We start from the raw sequence: 20,303 nt of genomic DNA, 5'->3' as shown, positions 1-20,303 counted from the left end.
TTAACTGTCAGCTTTGTGATCCAGAAGCACATACAACACGTAAAGTTAACTCACCTCTGTTGTTTCACTAGCTGCAGTGCTTTCTTCCTTCTTCCTTTCCTCCTCCTCCTGCTCCAACTCTTTAATGCTTTCCTCCAGCACATTGGGCCAGAAATCACCTTCAAAGTACGGCAGCTCCTTGGCACTTGTCAGCCTGTCCTCAGTCGCTTGTTTGAAGATGTCCTGTTAAGTGACACAATACCAAGAACAAATAAATGAAGACCACTGAGAGCGATGGGAGAACCAGAGAGGCAATCCATGGCCCAATCCTTGCAGGCCTTCTTTTCTGAGAACAGCACAAAGATCTGGTCTGACAGTAGTGCTAACAGCTCACTCCCTGCTTCAGCTTTGAAAGAAAGCTGCTGAGGCTCTCCTGAACCTCCATCACGCAACAGGTGCGTGACGGTACAGACAGGGATAATCCTGGAAAGGGTAACCAAGCCCTCCCTGCTAAGTACACCAATTAAAAATCAAGCCCCACCACTGAGCTTTTCCTACACGGTTTCTGAACAAGAGCAGAATCAACAGCAAGCGTGTCTCATCTAACCCTTTCCCTGACAAATCTGAAAGTCTGTGAGCTCTTCATCTGGGAACCTGCTGCAGGGTTCCTATCAAGACCAGCTTATTGGCAAAGAAAGAGACATTCTAGCTCTTTACTACTCCACATCAGATGACAAGGTTTGATCTATGCTGTTCTGTTCCACACATTTAGTAACTGTCATTTACAATCAAAACATCAATTATTTTTCGTGCACTGTCACTACCATTAAGAAGCACATGTAAATTTTAGCATGTGTAGGGAGTGGCAAATGCTACCTTTTCCACTCTTTAACTTACTGCTTTGGGTACACATGTGATGACAAAAACCATCCTTTTTCTTCAAGTGAAAAAGCCATTTCTATAAGCTTTTTATTTTTTTTTTATTTTTTTTTTTATTTCATACTAGTGAGGTCCCATATTTCACCTGATCCTCCAGAATCACCACAAATAGCTTCTACCCTCCCTCAGCACAAACTAATACTGATGACCCTGTCCTTTTTACCAGTCAGTACAGTACAGGAAAGTCCACTTGCTTTTTCTCATTCCTCTCTCCCTTAAGCACCTGAGTAGGAATGCCATGGGTCCACTTTAGGAATGCCTGCAGTATTTCTTACAGAGTCGACTGAAGAACATGAGCTGTACAATTCACAAACTCACTGAAGAAAGCAAATAGAGACAGCCCACGACCTTCAGTGATGCACAGCTTTGCCAAATGATTTTTTCCCAAAAAAAACATTGAGAAGAAATGCAAAAGGACTACGCTGCCCCCAATTTCCCAGATAACACTGTTGCTCGAAAGCTTTTAAGAAGATACAAATAAAAAGCCCATCAAAATAATGCAGCAAATAAACAGTAGCAAACCTTGTAGTCATGAATGATTCTCTCAGCAAATGCCTTGTCCAGCATCTTCTTATACCATTCTTGTAAGCGTTTGGGTTTGGGTATTTTCTGATCAGGTGGATGGCAATGAAAAATGTAGTCATCTCCTTCACTTGGAGGACAGGCCCAGATGTGTCCTGTCACATACCTGCAATTTACATACACATAAAGAAAGAACCTTAATGATATTGATTACCATCTTTAAATTAACTCAGCCAGACAAAATGAAAGAAAAAATCCTAATGACAGAAAAACAACCTTATTGACAAAATCCAAACTCTCCCCACTGCAGAAAAGGAACGCGTTCCACAGACCTCAGAAAGGGTAGAAGTAAAGAGAGACTACCCCAAGTGCAAGGCTATTTGGCATCCTGAATAAACAAAATGCTAAGAAAAAAAACATTTCTTAACAAAAGATTTCACTTACCCCAGTTTCTTCACGTACTCCAAATATCCAATGAGGATTTCATGATAAACTGCAGTTCGGAGACAACGGGGGCGGAAGAAATGAATACTATCTAGATACGATATGTACACACGTCTATAATAATGAGAGAAGAATGAAAAAAATGATGTACAGATGAACTTCATTTTTTTCTACCGAGAACTGACTTTTACAGAAGGTATATACACAGCCATACTGAACAAAAAAGATGATTGTATATTATTCTAATGAATATTTAAGCATCTTAAGAAGGTTTAAACAGCCCTCAGAATGAAAAGATGGGTAACATTTTAATACAGCAAGAATATACATCAAGAATATTTTAATACAGCAAGAAAATACAAAAATCATAACATTTTTGTTAAGTTGTCCCTTTCAAAGTCATTTGCAGTTACACTGTAGGACTTATTTCATCCACAGAATTGAAATACATCTCCCACTCTTCTGTAGTTGAAAGTAATCTCCCAGTGAACGGAGCAAGATGTTCTCTGTGCATGAACCACTGGTATAGAAATGCAAGATTACCTTGTATTTGGAGGGGGACAATCTGAGCCATACTCCTGTACATGCATGCCAAAGAAGCACACATCTACTCCGTCAATCTCCTCAAATGCAAATAGAGCTTTGGTACGGTAAGGGAAGGATTCTGACATCTCACCAGAATCCACAAATCTGGAGAAAAGAGTGACAGGAAGGAAACAGAAAAAAAGACAGTCACAAAACCAGTAGTAAAAAACTCTTTAACTTCCTTTTAACTTGTTAGAAATACTTATGCAGAAGTTAAACTAGGGTCAGATCACAGCTGTATTAAAACAGAGCCTGTCACTGCACAACTCAGGGGAAAACAGTGTTCATATAGTTAACATATGACTGAATAGGCAAGTACTGAATACGAGAACATCCTTAGAAACCACCAGCCTTTAAACATACTGCAGAGTAAAAAACCTGATGCGCTACGATGATGTGATGTCAACATTACCTTTATGAATTAAATCCCAAATGCTTGATAAAAATTTAAAGTTTTTCATTTACCATTAAGTAGATTAAATAATAACTTTTGAAAGCTAAAGTATTTATAAAACACAACAAATTGACGGAACAGTAAGTAACAATCTCAGCAAATGTTCCAGAGTAAACTACGTATTCAATGTTAACCAAAGCATGGTCAGACTCTCCCTCTAGATTTAGTAATAAAAAGTCAGAGTATTACAACCAAAACCAAAGAGTGTCCCTCCACATGCCCACCAAACAGCCCAAATAAAGCTGTCAACCTCCTCCAAGTTCACTTGCTACATACTACTTTTTCTTACCTTTCGTAACCTGCTTATTCATGCCTAAGTTTCACATTTCTGCAACAGGATTCAGGTGTAAATTGGCACAGTTTTGCAGCATGTGTGCAGGAAGGCATCATAATAAAATATTAACATTGTGTTTATTGCGATTAATATTACTAACCTGGATTTCATTCCTGGTTTAACCTCTACTGTCTTATCTGAACTTGCTACCACTCGGACAAAGACCTCTCCAGCTTCAGGATGATTCTGTCGTCGCAAAAACTTGTTTACTCTATCTTCCAAATGATTTCCTAAACGAGTAGTCTGTAGCCCTGGAATTGAAGGGGGAGAACATGAGAACACACGTTTTTGATACCGGTGAAACCACTTCATTTCAGGGTCAGTTATGTTTGTACAGTTTCTCAGCTCACTTCTCCGCATAACTATGCTTTCTTCCTTTGTTTTACCTTCACATGAAAATTAAGATTTTTTTTCTTTTTACAGCCAAAATTAAAACAGCAAATCAATGCATGTTTTTAACCAGAGCATAAGCATTCATACCGTTAAGTGGAAACTAAAACCACTACAGTGGAAAAATTACTTAGTAAGTGAACTAACAAAGAAGGCTTTACGTAGCATTTTTAAATTTGCAGGCTTATTTTATGAACACTGCAAATGTTTTCTCCTAACAAAAACACAATTTGGCTGTTTGACAGAGATTACATCACTTTATAGATCTGGCTCAATGCCACACCTTTTCAAGCAAAGCAAATCAACAGAAATGAAAAGCCTTTTGACTTCAATGGAGATTTCATTGCTTTTTCTTTTCTTTTCAGGAGAGCTTTTAGATGGAACAGTTACAGTAATCTGCACATAAAGCTTAAATAGTTCTTGCACAGTGATAGAGGTCTTTAAAAGTTCAAGTCCCCATATTGTCCAGATCCCTTCTCTAAGTCTTTACATTTACAATTAGCTTTTGTGTGCATAGCTGCTCTCGTACTACTACAGAACGTGATAGTTTTCAAATAAATCCACAACAAATTACAGAAATTAAGATGAAGATTGATTTAAATTAAGAAAACAAAAGTAGCACACCACTTTGACTTGAATATTAATAACCACTTTTCTTATCCTACTGTATTTATTTTACCATTAATATTTCTACTTTCTATGGCCCACCAACTACCTTTGGCTAAAACGATGTTTCAATCTACAGATGTTCGTTTTACTAACATGCATTTAATTTTCAGTTCTCTGTTGCTTCGTTTTTCAGTTATTATCTAGCTACAGACACAAGGCTGTTGCTTCTTCCTGACTACTGAGCTTGCATATAGAATGCTGCAGTAAAAAATCTTTGATAAAAATTATTTTAGGCACCGACACTGGGAATGGAGCCACATATACTCAAAGGAAGATCTTACTTTCTACATTCTTAAATGCTTATTTTACGATCAGTTTATACAAATTGTCAAACACAATCTTATTTTACATCTTTTAGTCTTTCCCCTTGGTCCAGTGAGATTCTTTGGTTATAACATCAGCAACACAACACTGATGGCAATCAATAAAATAATTTGAAAGAAGGTTAAAGGATAAAGGTACTTATTTGCTTTACATATTCCAACACAGTACCAGCTAAAGATATTGGGATTTCCATATATAACAGAAGGTGGTTGATTTTAAAGAATTTTCAGATATTTTCTGAAGAAATCATTTAGTTTTGTTGATTTCTTTTAAGACAAACTAGAAAAAATAGAAACAGCTCAATTTCTGCTAATGAGTTGGTACATTTTTAGAAAGCTCTTTTAGTTAAATCTACAGTCTTAGTGTATTTTCATTTTACCATCTTTCTAATGCTAAGCAACCAAAGGATATCTGCTTCTTCCTTATGCTGCAGTGCAAAATGACTCAAAAAATTAAGAAAAAGGGCCAAATAAGATAGACAAAAAAGGAGCATTAAGGCTACATGCACTGTAAGGAATGGATCTAAAATCCACATATTATGATATATTAGAACTTTCAAATTCTTTTAAAAAGCAACTGTATTTTGTTTCTTGGACACATCTAACGCATGTACTTCCAATAAAAGCTCAGGACTCAGACTGAATGGATGGACTCGATGATCCTTATGGGTCCCTTCTCGGGATATTCCATGATTCTATGACTATCAAATCTGTAGTTCAAATTTGAAGAATGGTATCCAAACCGATAACAACATAGTAAGGTTTTCAGGCAGCCTAAGTACAGAAGTTTTGTTGTAGTAGCAATGGCAAATGTTGGTTACTGGATGAGTAACGGACAGACAGGAATAAAGTCAGACTTCTGGCTTACTGTCATTTTTTGTCAGGATGCTTCTTTGGGTGACTTATTTGTCAGGATATCTTTAGGCTTTGAAACATTTTCTGCATTAGCTACTAGTCAAACAATATTTATATGTTTTCTTAGTAAGAAAGATTCTTCAACAGATAAGAATTTCACAGCATACCCCAGCTGTACACTCGTTTACAGGTTGTATTTAGTCTGCTATCAGTCAGCTTTATGCAATTTACTTGCAATGTGGCTAAGATAACTGGGTTTACTTAATATACATTATGAATGTTACCAGAACAGCTGAGCAATAGCTTTCAGCTGAGGGATGTGCTTTCTTGATCATATGCCACGTTTGAGAGAGTGTAGAAATACTAATGATAACTCAGGGTTATTATGGGGAGTGAGAGGAGGGGAAAGGAAACATGTTAATGTCTTAAACATTCACCACTCATATCTGTTTTTATGTCCATAGTAAGACCAAGGTTTTGACAACAAGAAGCAGCTTTCCTTCCCAGTTCTTGTGTTTCTATTACAGCACTGTTAAACAAGTCTGATCTCAAGAGCTGACCTCACCAGTGGGCTCTGGACTCAAATCTGGCAGCAGGACTCAAATCATAATGGGAAAAAGAAAACAGGATAGGCAACGAGCAAGGAGAAGGAAAGGGAAACCAATGCCTCCCAGTTATCCCACTCGAAATCTCTTACTATGCTGGAAATGCAGTCAACTATATATGATCACACAAAAATCTTTAATGTAAAACCACTCCTTTATTAAAATTTGGAAGATTCAGGTTTACAAACGTACTATGACAAGGTAGTGCCCAGAATTTCAAAGGATCGAAGAACAAGGGAGAAATCAAGTACACCTGCATGTTCTAGCCATTGAAGTTTGTTTGGATTTCTTCAAAGTACATCTGAATCACTTTGATTCTAAACTATTTTTCTACTCTATGCTGTTGACACTACATTTCCCATAATAGCATCTCTGCTTTTTTTTTTCCCCTGGCTTTTGTCCTCTGCAGTGCATAAAGGTTCTCCGATTATTCTCTCTGATGTTAGCTGTGTACAAAGAACGCCTGTATGGGGATTATTAAGGAGATGGAGACTACTTGATCCTAGAAGTTTTTGGCACACTTCAGTGAACATTTCAACAAGGTTACAACAACAGTTACTTCCAAGCCTACACATAGGATGCTATTGCCTACTTATTCCATCTGAAAGTTCTTATACCGTAGTCCACTCTAGAAGCAAGAAAAACTCTAAAACGACATTAGTGTTTGGCACCACCACAGCACACCTGAAATGCAGTGCATCTTGTTATACTACATAGTTTTTGAAGGGTCTAGATGTGACACTAATTTACTTCAGTTTCAACGCCACATGGAAACGTGTACATGCAGTCTTATGTTTCTTCTGTTCCTTTCATTGCCTTTTTCCTTTCCATTCATTTCCTTTTTTTTTTTTTTTTTTTTTTTTTAAGTCTCAGGGAAAATAGGTACATAGATGCTAAAGACATCAGGCAGCATTAAAGCTGACTGAACTCGTGAAGAGTAGGTCTATAAAATACAAACAGCTACTGAAGCCTTGGGTGACACTACTCCCCATTTTGCAATTGTTCTTATACTGTCTACCATGACAACAGAAAGTCTCAGTCACAAAGCTAACATTAAAAAAACTGCAGAAGAAGATATCAGTGATGTGAGGGAGAAAATAAAAATTGAACACACAAATGGAAACATCAAACTTACTTTTAGCACTGAATTTGTTTTCTTTACGTGTTCTACCAGTTTTCTTCAGACAATTGTCACAAACAAACCTACAGAGGAAAAGAAGCAGCAAAAACTTATAAATAAAGCCTTGATACTGGCTACCTTAAGGTCAAGGTTTGAACGCATAATATTAACTAAGTACAACATATTTTTCTCTGGATTTGAACAGTTTACATCTTTCCATTTTTGAGGGACTTAAAGCCCTTCTGAACTGGTTGAGTCTGGTTGAGTTCTGCTAAGCAGATAGAACTGCATTTGTTTTTTAGTACACATACCTACTTCCAATCAGCTTCCATTGTTTAATTTTTAGAAAGAAACCACAGAAATCTGAGTATATGAACAAGTTTGTTTCATGTTTTCACCTGAATATAGTGAAAGAGACCATAAATGCAAAAAATATATTTAGAAATGCCTTTGTCCATCTGTGCTAAACTACTAAAAGATTCTAATGCATATTAAAAAGCAAATGCAGAAAATCTTAATTATATGAACAACATCTCTCTTATTACACAAGGGTTAAAAAGCTAACAAACATCTTACCCTGAAGGCCAAATAATATCATAATGTAATACACAAATCTGGTGCATCTTCCGACCACACTCTTTGCAGTCAACAAACCTGAGAAGAAAAAAATAACAGCCAATCAGTTTTGTTATTAGTCAGGTAATTTTCCAAAATTGTCTAACCCTCTGCTAGGAACTGAATCAACTTTGGCAGATCCAATTTATACACCTGTTAAAAACAATGCTCATTGTACAGCTTCAGATATACATCTAATTATCTCATGTGCAAATAGGACATACATCTACCTATCTATCTATCTTTACATAAAGACCTGTAACATGTACTAAATTTATTACTTATAAATGTGAAATTTGTTTTTGTGCAAAACTTCCTGAATCATTTCTAAGTGGAGTTGTGAGTTTTCCCAGCTCCACAGAATTCTGCTTAACAATACCTTCACAGATTTAATTTTCAATTGTTGCAACAACCACAAGCTGACTAAATGGTTGCTCAACTTACTGTAAATGTAAAAACTAGTCATTCGTGAATTAATGTGCCAAGAAAACATGTATTAACTTGTCTTCGCCTGCACAGGTCTGCAACACTTTTTTTTTTTTTTTTTTTTAAACATATGTCAAAAATAAGATTATCTTTTAAGACTGCAACTCTGTTTATGGAATCAAATGCAATGGTCTAGCTCAGCAGTCCATCTTTAAAAGGCTGGCAAAGGAGCTCTATCTAGCATCTGCGAAGATGAGAAAAGGGATTAAAATGTGTTACACGTCAAACTGCCAGAGAACAGAACAGCAGTAAGATCCAGTAAGATCAAGTCTTGCAGACGCTAGTTAAGGACAACAGGAAGAATACCACAATGCTACTACAGAAATATCCCACATGACTTTCACTGAACTTCCCACAGGTAACAGACTCAAGAAAGGAGGATGTCTTTCAGTGGCTGAGCACGCAGGTGAAGAGAAAAACATGTTTTTAGAAGTCTAGCTGAATTGGATGAGAAAAATGCTGAATTCCCAGTGAACACCCACTGTGCCTGTGGCTGAAACACTGCGTGAAATGCTTGGTACAATGGAGGGCCATTTTTAAGTAGGTTGTGCAGTACCTTGCTGAACACACCTTAGAAATTATTCTTTTATACTCTTGGCTTTATTTGAAAATTACTTAAAACACCTGCCAACTTTTTTTTTTTTTTTTGTGCTAAGCAAGAAATCTTAAATTTTTTCAAGGTGTCTCCCGTATTTAATTTAGCAAGGTCCTGCATTATCTGCATCCTGTTCCTCAGCATTCAGCGTATCGTGTAACTGGCTTATAGGAGCAACAAGTTACGTGAGGGGGTTACAAGGCAGCAGGTCACCACCAAAAGAGATTTTGCTCTTCTGTCCCACCCACAGCGATGCAGTTTTGGTGCTTTCTGCACCTTTACTGAGCCAGTTCAGATCACTACACCAGCAGGAATGGAATTTCTCCCACCCAGTTTTTTTTTTCCTGGTCCTGGGTTAGTTTTCCACTGTGTGACAGGCACCGAACAGCCGGAATTAGCTCACCTAAGTGAACCAGAGTGGTACAAAGCAGCGGGGCAGAACCACACAGCATTGAACATGAGCTCCCTTTCAGCAGCAGCAGCCATTAAAGAAGTTCAAATTTAAGAAGTAAATCTTCAGCTAGACACTCTTTATTTCTAATTCCCCTTCCCTTTGAGTATTCGTAGGTACTCAAATATTCAGGGGAAGAACATAACTAGGCTTTTATTTCAGTGAAACAGAAACAGCCATTAAAAGGGGCTCACGTTTTTGTCCTGGTTATCAATAGTGGACATCAAGTTTGCATGTTGTGCTATGAACTCTAGAGAAAGATTTTACTGTGTTTAGGCAGAAATGAAGGAAATGGGAAGACTTTATTTGCTAATTTCTGAAGTGCTGGCTAAAGAACAAGTGAAAGTCATGAGACAATCTTAAAGAGAATGGTATGGTTACTTACGGCTCAGGATCTAGTGTGTCATTTTTCTTCTTCTCAAACTGATCTTTAGAGATGGTTCTAGAGACAAAGAGTTAACATGAAAACTCAGTAGTACCTTTACATTAGAGGCTGAGACATAATCATGCTATTCTGAACTGCAGCAAATAAGCAAACCAAATCTGAAGAACGCACATCAGTATTTTCTATTCTGAGAAAGTACTTCAGTTCGTTTTATTTTAAGCTACAGAAAATATTTTTCCAATTTCATTTTCTGTGGTAAATTAAAAACAAAATAATAAATAGCCAAGTATATACATAAATTTTAAATCACAAAGAACAAGGGAAGCTATTGTCAGTAAAGCAGCCACCTTCCAAAGCAGCTTGTGTTCCTCATAAATCTTAGGGCATCTTATTCTCTGGCCAGGTTAAAGACAAGCCATTGGTTTCATAAACAAAAGCTGTGCTTCAAAAGGCGAGACATCAGGATTAGCAGAAGTCTTTCATTTGAAAAGATAAGGGATTAGTGACATTTATTGACACAGCTTCCTTCTCCCCCCTCCCGACCACGTTATTTCACTGAGCAGTGTGAGCAGACACTGCCGCACAGACTTTGCGCAGTAACAACTGTTATTTGTTACTGCAAAAATCTCTCTTTAGTAAGAAAGCCAGCATTTCCCCATCGACACCACACGTTTGTATCAGGACTACACGTTGCCCCCCCTCCTTCTAAAAACGAAACGTGAAAGAGAAAGGAACCGACTTACGTTTGAGGCTGGGAAGGGTCATCACCCAGGGTGACATTCTCCCCCTGGATTTCAGTGAAACACTTCTCACAGAAGTGATACCTGTCAGCAAGAAGGCCATATTTGGGTGAACTGGTCCAGCACAATATACAGCCACCCAAGCACGGAGCCACCAACCAGAGCAGGGCAGATCACCACGACGAAAGGGGGGGCGTTGTTGGTTGATTGATGGGTCAGTGTGGACAATGAGAAGGAACAGAGGGGAGGGAAGGGCAGGATTAGAGAACAGGGAAGGGAACAAACAGCACAGACGTAAGAGGTAAGACGCAAACACCAAGACAACACAGAGCAGAAAGCCAAGGCAAAGCACAGATTAGCATTCGGTCTCATTTTATACATTTCGGCCATCATTATTAACAAATAGTCGAGCGTCAGATTCAAAATTTGGGGAGGATTAATGAAGTAGCTACCAAGCGCTACGTAGATACAGACTTCAAATTTAAGAATTTGGATTTGATTTGCATCACTTAGGAAAAAAATGCTCTTTGATTCCAGGCTCTAGACTGATCAAGTTTCCTTTGGTTAAAAAAAATAGCCTGTCAAAGAGCTTTAAGAACACACTTTTACAGATTTAAGCAATTAGAGAATATGCTGAAAGCATTTACTGGTTGTCAGTAAAAATTATAAAAGCAGAAACACTTGGTATTGAAAAAATCTATAAAAATATTAAATCAAAAGTTATTTGACTATAAGATTAAATGTGACCAATTGCTCAGCTTATATTATTTAATATAAATGAAACCAAATCCATACTCTAGACAAACATTTAACAGAAATGCAATTATGGGTCAGAGTTTCCAGCCATTTATCTATTTAAATACGATATATGTATATATGTGAACAACATTAAATATTGTACATACATACAATATATTTATCAAATACGGTAAAGATGTGCAATTAAGCTTTACAAATTGAATACGAGACAGAATTTCTGGTCCCCAGACCAACTGCCAATCCAAGTTATACTCAGCAAAACCAATATTGCAATTTAACAAGCAGAGCTGAGTAAATTGGAATGAAACTCTACAAAAATACAATCTGCATTTGAAAAAAAATCTAAGTTACACAGATTTTTTTTTTGGCATTGTTTGTTTGTTTTGTTTTATTTCAGATGAACTGGAACCAAAGTTGTCAGGGTCATTAAAAAAAAACAACAAGAGGCTAAATGTTTGGAAAGGATATGAATTCACACATGAACAAAGGTAACAAAGAGAGGCCACAGCTGTAAAATGCAGGAAGGCCACAAAGGATCATCAAAATAAAGGAGCTTTATGGAGGATCAGGAGTGAGAGAGTATAAGCAGCAATGGCAGCACAGTAGATGCAGTTTTAGTACTCAAACGCTAGAACTGTAAGAATGGTAAGTATAAAAGGCATCAAACACGACTCAGTGTCACAATGAACCAACAACTTAAGGGATGGAGATTAATATGGCAGCTTGCCCCTTAAAACACATACTCAGACACTTAAACTACTGGAAGCCAGGTGACAGATCTCCAAGACCGTCAGACAACAGAAGCCATTTATAGGCCTCTATTGAAATTTACAGGTCAGGATTTCTTCCTGCGACACGCACTGGCCATGAGGTCACCACCAGACATTTTTTAGATGCTTGTAAAACACAATGCAAGCAAGTGGGACTGGGTCCTTCAGCAGTGCCTGAAGAATCGAGGAAAGAAGCTCCTATGAGTGATCTGCATCTTCCCCAAACTGGAGCCAGGTCTGTGTTACCATAGCATAATTTACAAGAGCCTTAAAACTTCTACAAACTCTGCCAGCTGGCTCAGGCTTCAAGAGCGACTCCGCTAGCCAAGAACCACTTAAATGCAGCAGCACACTGAATGCTGCTTCTGCTGTGGGATTGGGCGTGCAGCGACACAAAGAGGAAAAAGGTGTATTTTATTCTACTTAATATAGCCCATACTGACATATCCGTGTAATAATCTTACCAGCAGGGCAGCTGCAACTTTGATAGCAACCATGTGAGCTAAGATGTCTGCTCCCTGCTTGCCAGCCTACCGCAACTTAAACTGCAAGTGACTTGTCTTCTCTGGGTCAGCTCAACTAGGATTAAACACATCATCCTCTCAAGCAAAACCAAGGCTTTTGGAGCTGCTAATGCAACAGAATGAGGCCAGGAGAAAAGATTTATTCCATTATTTTGTAATCACTGGGAGCGATAAATATTTCACGACTATTACAGAGCAATATTACAGAAGAGCTTTTTGGGAGTGTGTAGTGACACTTCACATCTCATTTACACTGACTTCACTTGCTCCTCAGCCCATACTCTGAAACAATACAGTATCTTCTAGTATTTTTTTTTTTAGAGCCATAATAGGGTGAGAGTTTATATCATTTTTTACACATTGTCCACATTTCTTTTTAAATCATCCCCTTCTTTAAAATTTTCTTCAATTTAAAAACAAGAAACAAACCCACGAACACTAATTCCCACTGATTATTTCCTTATTAACAAGGTTGCTTATTTTAGGAGTCAAATTGGGAAGGACTGAAACGCATGAGGACCCAAACAAAAGGGGGTGTAAGTAAAGAAAAAAATCCCTGATCAAGGCTTCTATAAATACTGTTACATTTCAGCAATCCCAGAAATAGTTCATTCTGATCCATTTTCAGAATCATTTATGGGCTTTCAAAGCGCTCCCCTGAAGCTGAGCAGCGAGGCTGCCTTCAATATTGGATTTAGGACACACCACACAAATCTAACTAGCTCCACTGGTCCCGACTGCTCGCCCCTGCTTCACGCTGCAGCTGTGGGATGCTCGGTCTCACAGGAGACCAGCGCTTCGGTTCCCCAGCAATCCACAGATGGAAGTGGAGCACAGGATTTTTATGTGCTGCAGAACCAAAGGCTAACGCTAGCAAGAGTCAAGCCTTCATATATGGTATTAAAATGAAGAAATGGAAATTGAAATACAGTGGAAATGAATCACCTGAAGATCATGAACATCTGTCCATAAAATAACCAAGGTGAAATAATAACTAAGTTATTATGAACATGCACCCTCAGAAATGGAGATCTGCTTGAAATTCATTGATTTTTGCATGCCACTACAAATATTCAACAAAAACTTTTGGAAACATACAATACTTTAGTTGTAACAGTCAGAAAATCTGAGGGATGTACTTATTGCAACACATGAAAAATGAAAAGCTTTTCAAATGCAGACTGTTCACGTGACTGATTCCTGTTTATCAGAGAAGAGTAAAATTATGGTTCAATATCAAAGTCCAGAAGAGACTTAGTTTCTACATTAACACGTGAATTTCCAACTGTAATTGAAATGTACTTGAAGGAAATTCTAAATTAGTAACTGGATGCTAGTACTGATGTGGAACACCAATCACTTTTTTTTTTTTCAAATGGACACTGACACAAAAAGCATATTTTCTGAACACTTATTTTAACCTAAGCTTCTCTGTAATGTACGGAAGCCAAATAGTTCTATTCCAAATAATTAATTTTTAATCACAGAACTGCCGTGCCCGAGTTAATTTATTCAATGGTGCCTAATCACTCTTAGTTGTAATTTGTTTATGAAATACATTGGACTTCAAGTAAATCCAGTGTTGACATCTCCCAATTACAGAACAGCCAAGAATATTTGACCAAGTAAAGATCAGCTGAAGCCACAGTTGTTTTTTTTTTTTTTTTCCCCCCAGATTTAGTACTTTAAGAGAAAATTAAGATCTGAATATTGTTGTTACAGGAAATAGTTAATTTGACTCTTTTAGAGCAATACAGCTGTTGAATGAGGGGTCTCTGATCTGATAAGCTAAATGTACACTTAAAAATGTGATGACTGATCTTCAGAAATATCTTGTTAAAACAAACACTACAAAAAAAACAACATTCATCAGTCTTGATTTAACTGGCCTGAAACAAAAACCTCAAAAAAAAAAAAAAAAAAAAAAAAAAAAAAAAGGCAAAATAAAACCAAATCAGAAAAAAATAATCCCAAAGCCCCCAACCCTTTCTCAATGTACCTGGATGAACAGAAATCTATGCCTACTTCAGTTCAGTTACTGGCCTATTGACACTGAGGCAGATCACCTCCCTTTCCAAGTGCCTCTTTTCCACCTTTTGTAACTACCTTTTTAGACTGAACTTTACAGGTAGGAAATTGAAATAGCATGCCACCAATTCCAGAGGAACCCACTGCCCCACCAACCCTGTACTTCGTGCTAGCAACCTTTCACTGAGCAACCCAAATGACTTCCTAATAACTTAAACAGGAGAGGTATAACAAAGAAAAACGACCCCTTCTTCAATTATTTTTGAAGTTGCTATTCTTTTCACATACAGCACTATCTGGATGCATAATATAAAAAGTATTTGAAATTCTACCACACAGAATTGGTATTTAAGGATCACAGTGGCTACTGAAGTACTATCCATTTAAATGCATTTTATTTCTTTATTTCTCTTCAGGCTGACTTTTTTTTTCTTTTTTCCAGAGTTCACAGCAGCTGTATAAAATCTCTTATGAGAGCCTGTGAATTTACATTCCTCCATAACAATACTATCTGCCTCACAAAAGCCACCTCTGACCCAACATGTTTTCATCTCCCATATCCGAACTGCTTTGGCTATGTGGTACACAACAACCTCGCACCACCTTACAATGTGTTTTGTGATGTAGGGATCATTTTAAGAGATACTAAATGCAAGCACTGACTGCCTAGATTCATTCTACAACCTCAGTTAGACGACAGCCTGCTGTGCCACTTCGAAGTTGTAAGACTGATAGACTGTCAGGCCTCTGAAAAGAAATTCATAACTTTGTTTTAAACAGGGAAAAGGAAGTTTGTTTCTTAGCCTGTTTATGTTTTGTAATTTTTTTTTGGAGGGAAAAGAAACCTAAGAGACCAAACCCAAGAACAAAGCTTGCTTTGTTATCCATTATGGAACTGTTGATTTAAGCATTAAATGGAAAATACTAAAATACTAACAGTTGTTTAATAATAATACTAACATCAAATCCTAGTATTAATAAAAATCTAATATAGAGTATTATTTTCCTAGCTTTTCATGGAATCTGTGAAGTTTCCAATGCTAAGTCAAAGCTAGTTTAAAAATAATTAAATACTAACTGGGAAGACAGAACGTGAGTCTTAAAATTTATTACCATACTGTTTGCTTTGTAAATTCTGTCAGTAATTTGGAAATAAAACTGCATGTTTTTATAGTTCTCCCAGAACAAAGCAACATACATCTCTCAGTGCCTTTTTGCAGTTCTGTCCTTCTCCCTCTAGTAAGGCCTGCTACTGATTTTATGGAAAACACAGAGAACTTCTACTTCAGTGGTGCAGCCTAGCTAATAGCAAGCACTTAAGTGCTGCGTGTATCAACCTGCAGTACAGGAAACTAAAGGGTCACCTGCAAAAGGACAGCATGCAAGGATAAACAAGAAACTTTTTCCTGACTTAGCAGATGAAGGAAAGAAAAGGTTAATAGTCCTCCTCCACAAGTGTAGAGAACTCAGAGGATTTTGCTTCCTGAGTAAGGGAAGAAAAAAAAAGTCAAGGACTTACCTATTCTGGTAACTGTAGTAGGCAGCATCACGAGGAATAGTACACAACTGCTTGCCATAGCAGCACAAGGTCTGTGGAGAAAACTCATACTGCAAAACAATGGGGAGAAAAGATACTTTAAAATGTAAACTTGTATTAATCAAGTATCTATCAGGCATACCCGACGCTTAAAAACATCGTAATACATTATAACACTTTTCTAAGCTATTGTAAATATACTAGTAAAGTTCTCTTAATGGAATTACAGTAACTATATGAACTACAAAGCTGACCCCCCTCTAGTTACCTATTTTATTGCAATGGACATAAGAAGCAAAACATTTTAATATTGCTTATGATCAAAAAAGGTATTCTCCAAGGGAGAAAGATACAATAATAGAATAATAGCAAGCAGGATGCTATCCACTTTTTTTTTTTTTTTTTTAGTTCTTAGTGTCCCAATAAAAAGCTGAATTTTTACTAGCACTTTTATTTCCTTATTTCAATTTTTTAAAAAAGTACACAAAGCATATGTTTTATCTGATCCATCAAGCAAAGCCCTTTGGAAAAATGCAACTCCATCCAAAGCCCTGGAATACTTACCTTGCGCCCACAACAGTAGCCAAGTGATTGCATAACAGGATCAATTTCTTGTTCAAACACCTCCGCGAGTTTAGTGCAAAACTTATAGACCCTGGAAGTCTTGCGATTGTAAAGCCAGGCGTTGTTAAACATTAGCCAAACATCATCCACATACTGCCACGGTTCTTGGTACTGCCCAGTATCTAATTTACGTTTAATGGTTGAAAGGTCCATAGGATTCTTCACAATGTCAAAGTAGTCCTTCAAACACACACACAAAAATCCTTTATTTTTAAGATGTCAATTGCTCACACTATGTTGAACAGAAAAGATAAAACGTTTATATGAGAAAAGACAAAATACTAGAACATTTAATATGTTTTAATGCCAACTCACCGGAATCCCTAAAAGCTGGGGATCCACAGGCTGTCTGAAAGGTAGAGACTCTGGGTCCTGCCGGTACAAAGCTTCAAGGGTAGGCATGAGAGCCTGGCGCAGCTCCTCAGGTTTGAAAACTGTTAAGAGAAGTTGGAAAGGTTAGCAAGTTTCCTTTCAGGTATCCTAACCACTTGACTCCCCACCCCAAAACATAAGCTACGTTAACATAAAAATCTCATAAGTGATTTTCCCATCTGCATAGGTGATTAAAAGCAAAACTTATAATCAAGAAACTGAGTAGCTTTTGCATTTACTCAAATCACACTAGACGATATTCTCAGCATAAGGGGATAAAAACAACTGCAAGCCTCAGCGATACAATATTCAAGAGGATGCAAAATTTATCCTTCTGACATCTTTTGCTATTCCTGCGTCAAGATTTTTCTAGCAAAGGAAGCCTAGTGGACAGGGCCAAGGAGACAGCTCTTCAGCAGGTAACCAGATGTCTTGATAGCTGGCACAGGAATTTTCTGGCCATAGTATACAAGCAATCCAGGTCTGATGGACCCTTAATTGATTTTGAAAGTGTTAATACTTCCAAGATATATATGCATCATTACAACCACTTGGCAACAGTGGCATGGCAACAGCCATGTTTCTTTCAATAGTGGATGACAAGGACAAGAAAGGCAATGCATTTTCTGAAAAATAATGATAACTTGGAGAGCTCTTTGAACATCTCAACAGCGTAATTACATTTATTTCCTTAGGAACAGAGCATTTAAATAGGGAAGAATGCTTATTATTCAGAAAAAAAAGTCAACTAGGAAGAGCAGGTTGGCATCTAATATTTATCTACCTGGTTGAAACAAGAACAATACCAATAAAATGGAACAATTAGGAGTTCTCATGAAAGCACTTAAATCAATGGGGCTACAGAGACCCCTTTAAGGCTGATTGTTGCTTTTGTCACTCAGATGGTGCTTTGGTAAGATACGAGTTTTTTGGGAGGATGATTTCTGGTTAAAAATCTATGACTATTATATTAATATTTTTTTTCCCCTCTTTTTTCATTAGGGTTATATTTCCAAGACGGAAGCTTTTGCCTCAATTGTGCTCACAGAAACTACACCAAAAAAAATAAAGCATGACAAGAAACCAAGTTGATGCAACTCAACGATTTCTGAAACATTATGTTCTCGGTGTTTTAAGCATTTGTGGATGCTGCAGCTCCTGGAAATTGTTAGCCAGGATGAAAGTAGTACTTCGAGAGCAAAGGGAAGCCGTAAGAGTTTGAGTGCATTGCCTGTAACTGGAGAAGGGACTGCTGCTCATGCACACGAGAGGTAAGACAGCATCCCCAAGTCAACCAAATCATGGCAAAGGACTTCATAAGCTGCCATAAGGGCTTCGGCAAGGGCTTGCCTTACTGATACATCAAGATCTTACGCTGCAACTACTGAACTCGAACCAGGCAGATTAAAAACAAGATGAGCCAGAGGCCCACCTTTGTTGTTACAACAGCAAATGCAACTTTATGATCAGTGCAGCTGTTGCCATTATCTCACTCCTGACAAAATGGTAATTCTCTTCCATTATGCTGGCACTTTCCCATGAAAAGAATACTACCATTGCTCTCAAAATTGTATAAACAAAGTTATATTATGGAATTCAAGAACAGCAGGAAATACAGAATTCTGTTCACGAGAAAAAGTGTTCTGTATTGCTTCTGGAACTGTCTTACTCTGGCTCAGTTACTTGATTAAGTTCTTTGGGTTATCAGGTTATAAAATAAGATTTAACAGTCAAAAAGCATCTTTTAATAGTCTATTCTGGCCACCTGCTTGACGTTGCTGTAAAAAGTTTCCCTGTACTGACCCATATCACAATATAGCACTAAGCTAGAGAATCTTTCAAAATAGAAAGAATCAAGAATCTAGATCTAAAAGCAAAGAGTAGAGCTTCCATAGAACTTCTGCCAAGTTCCTTAAAAAATAATTATCATTGCTGAGAAAGTTTACAATCCACTTTCATTCTGGTTTGAAAAAAAAAAAAAAAAAAAAAAATCAAAATCCAGTTATTTAGGTTTATGACTTCACCTACAAATGTTGATACGCCTTCACCTTTAGCAGCAAAAAAGCTTTTCTGCCTCTAAGGAAAATGACTAATAACAGAACATTTGATCAGAGGACCTCTCCATACACAGATTTTACAGCAAAGTTTCTGTTCTCCCCCCTGCCACAATTATATGCTCTCAGTTCTCCCCCTGTAGCATGATCTTTGTAAGGAGCTGGCATCCAGTTATCCCAATTTTGTCTTGGATGCGTGGGTGGTAAGAAGATGGGATCTCTGCCTGCATCATGATGATGTATTATCTGCCAGAAGAGAATATAATGCTACTTTTTTTCCCCCTTTTTAAAATTTTTATTTCTTCAGAGGAAACACTGCTTATGATTACTAAGGAGAAAATTCTGAAAGGAAGATGAAGTCTTCTTCGAAATTATAGGAACAATACACCTGAAAAGACTCCTTCAAACCAGGCCCTTGCAGGTTTTGCATTATTATGTCTTATAGAGAAGGAAAAAAAAAACAGAACTAATTCTGAAGGCCACCAAGCTGTAAGGTGGCCTCATCCACAATGAGAAGACAGGAGCACTTTTTCTTTTAAGACTGCAAGGTAACAGGCAAGGAAACAAAAAACCTTCCCTTTTTGCTTGTATTAGATGCACAGAAACCAAATCTTAACCCCAAATTTGGGAGTATCAAGCCCCCATTTACAAAGATGAAACTTTAAACAGGGAGAGGAAGAAGAGCTCACTGAAACAGGTGTTTGCAATTTTCCAGAAAAGCTAATCTCCTGGAATTCTGGTGCAGGTGAACTGAGCAGACCTGTAGTTCAGCATTATTAGCCTGCTGTTGTCTAGCCCTTACAGCATTTCCCACCTCTTCAGTCAGGTCACAATCTAGTAATACTGGTGAGTACAGCCAGGCCTATGATGTTCAGTACACCTGGATGTGTGGGGTACAAATAGATGAGATTCCAGCTCTGCAACAGAAGCCACTTCTTCCCCTGAAACCACTCCTTTAAGGCCCAGGTGAAACTTTTCAAACATTAAGATGCCTGTCTACTGCTTGCTAAATGATCTTACAGCACACACCGTGCCCACTTCCAGCTGGGAGACTTCTCTCTGGCAGCTGCAGCCCATGTCATTCACCTTAGGAAAACCTCATCCCTCCTGTGCAGTCAGGAGTACCAAATACCAATGAAGAATG

General features: G+C 37.7%; 1 protein-coding gene across 6 annotated transcripts in view; it reads right to left on the bottom strand.

Annotated features, from left to right (window-relative positions):
• CREBBP (CREB binding lysine acetyltransferase) overlaps window positions 1-20,303 on the bottom strand; it is a 95,115-nt gene that overhangs the window by 10,197 nt on the left and 64,615 nt on the right. For all 6 annotated transcript variants that reach the window (XM_084296339.1, XM_084296344.1, XM_084296340.1 and 3 more), the window contains 12 exons: window positions 17,049-17,167; window positions 16,674-16,913; window positions 16,092-16,180; window positions 10,495-10,575; window positions 9,752-9,808; window positions 7,796-7,873; window positions 7,235-7,302; window positions 3,358-3,508; window positions 2,428-2,574; window positions 1,885-1,998; window positions 1,441-1,606; window positions 55-222 (listed from right to left, as the gene is read on the bottom strand). In XM_084296339.1, coding sequence (XP_084152465.1) covers window positions 55-222; window positions 1,441-1,606; window positions 1,885-1,998; window positions 2,428-2,574; window positions 3,358-3,508; window positions 7,235-7,302; window positions 7,796-7,873; window positions 9,752-9,808; window positions 10,495-10,575; window positions 16,092-16,180; window positions 16,674-16,913; window positions 17,049-17,167 — 1,478 coding nt within the window. The remainder of the gene's footprint in view (window positions 1-54; window positions 223-1,440; window positions 1,607-1,884; window positions 1,999-2,427; window positions 2,575-3,357; window positions 3,509-7,234; window positions 7,303-7,795; window positions 7,874-9,751; window positions 9,809-10,494; window positions 10,576-16,091; window positions 16,181-16,673; window positions 16,914-17,048; window positions 17,168-20,303) is intronic.

Source organism: Netta rufina, assembly GCF_964035555.1.
Source record: "Netta rufina genome assembly, chromosome: 15".
Taxonomy (NCBI): domain Eukaryota; kingdom Metazoa; phylum Chordata; class Aves; order Anseriformes; family Anatidae; genus Netta; species Netta rufina.
This window is presented reverse-complemented; position numbering and strand designations above follow the sequence as displayed.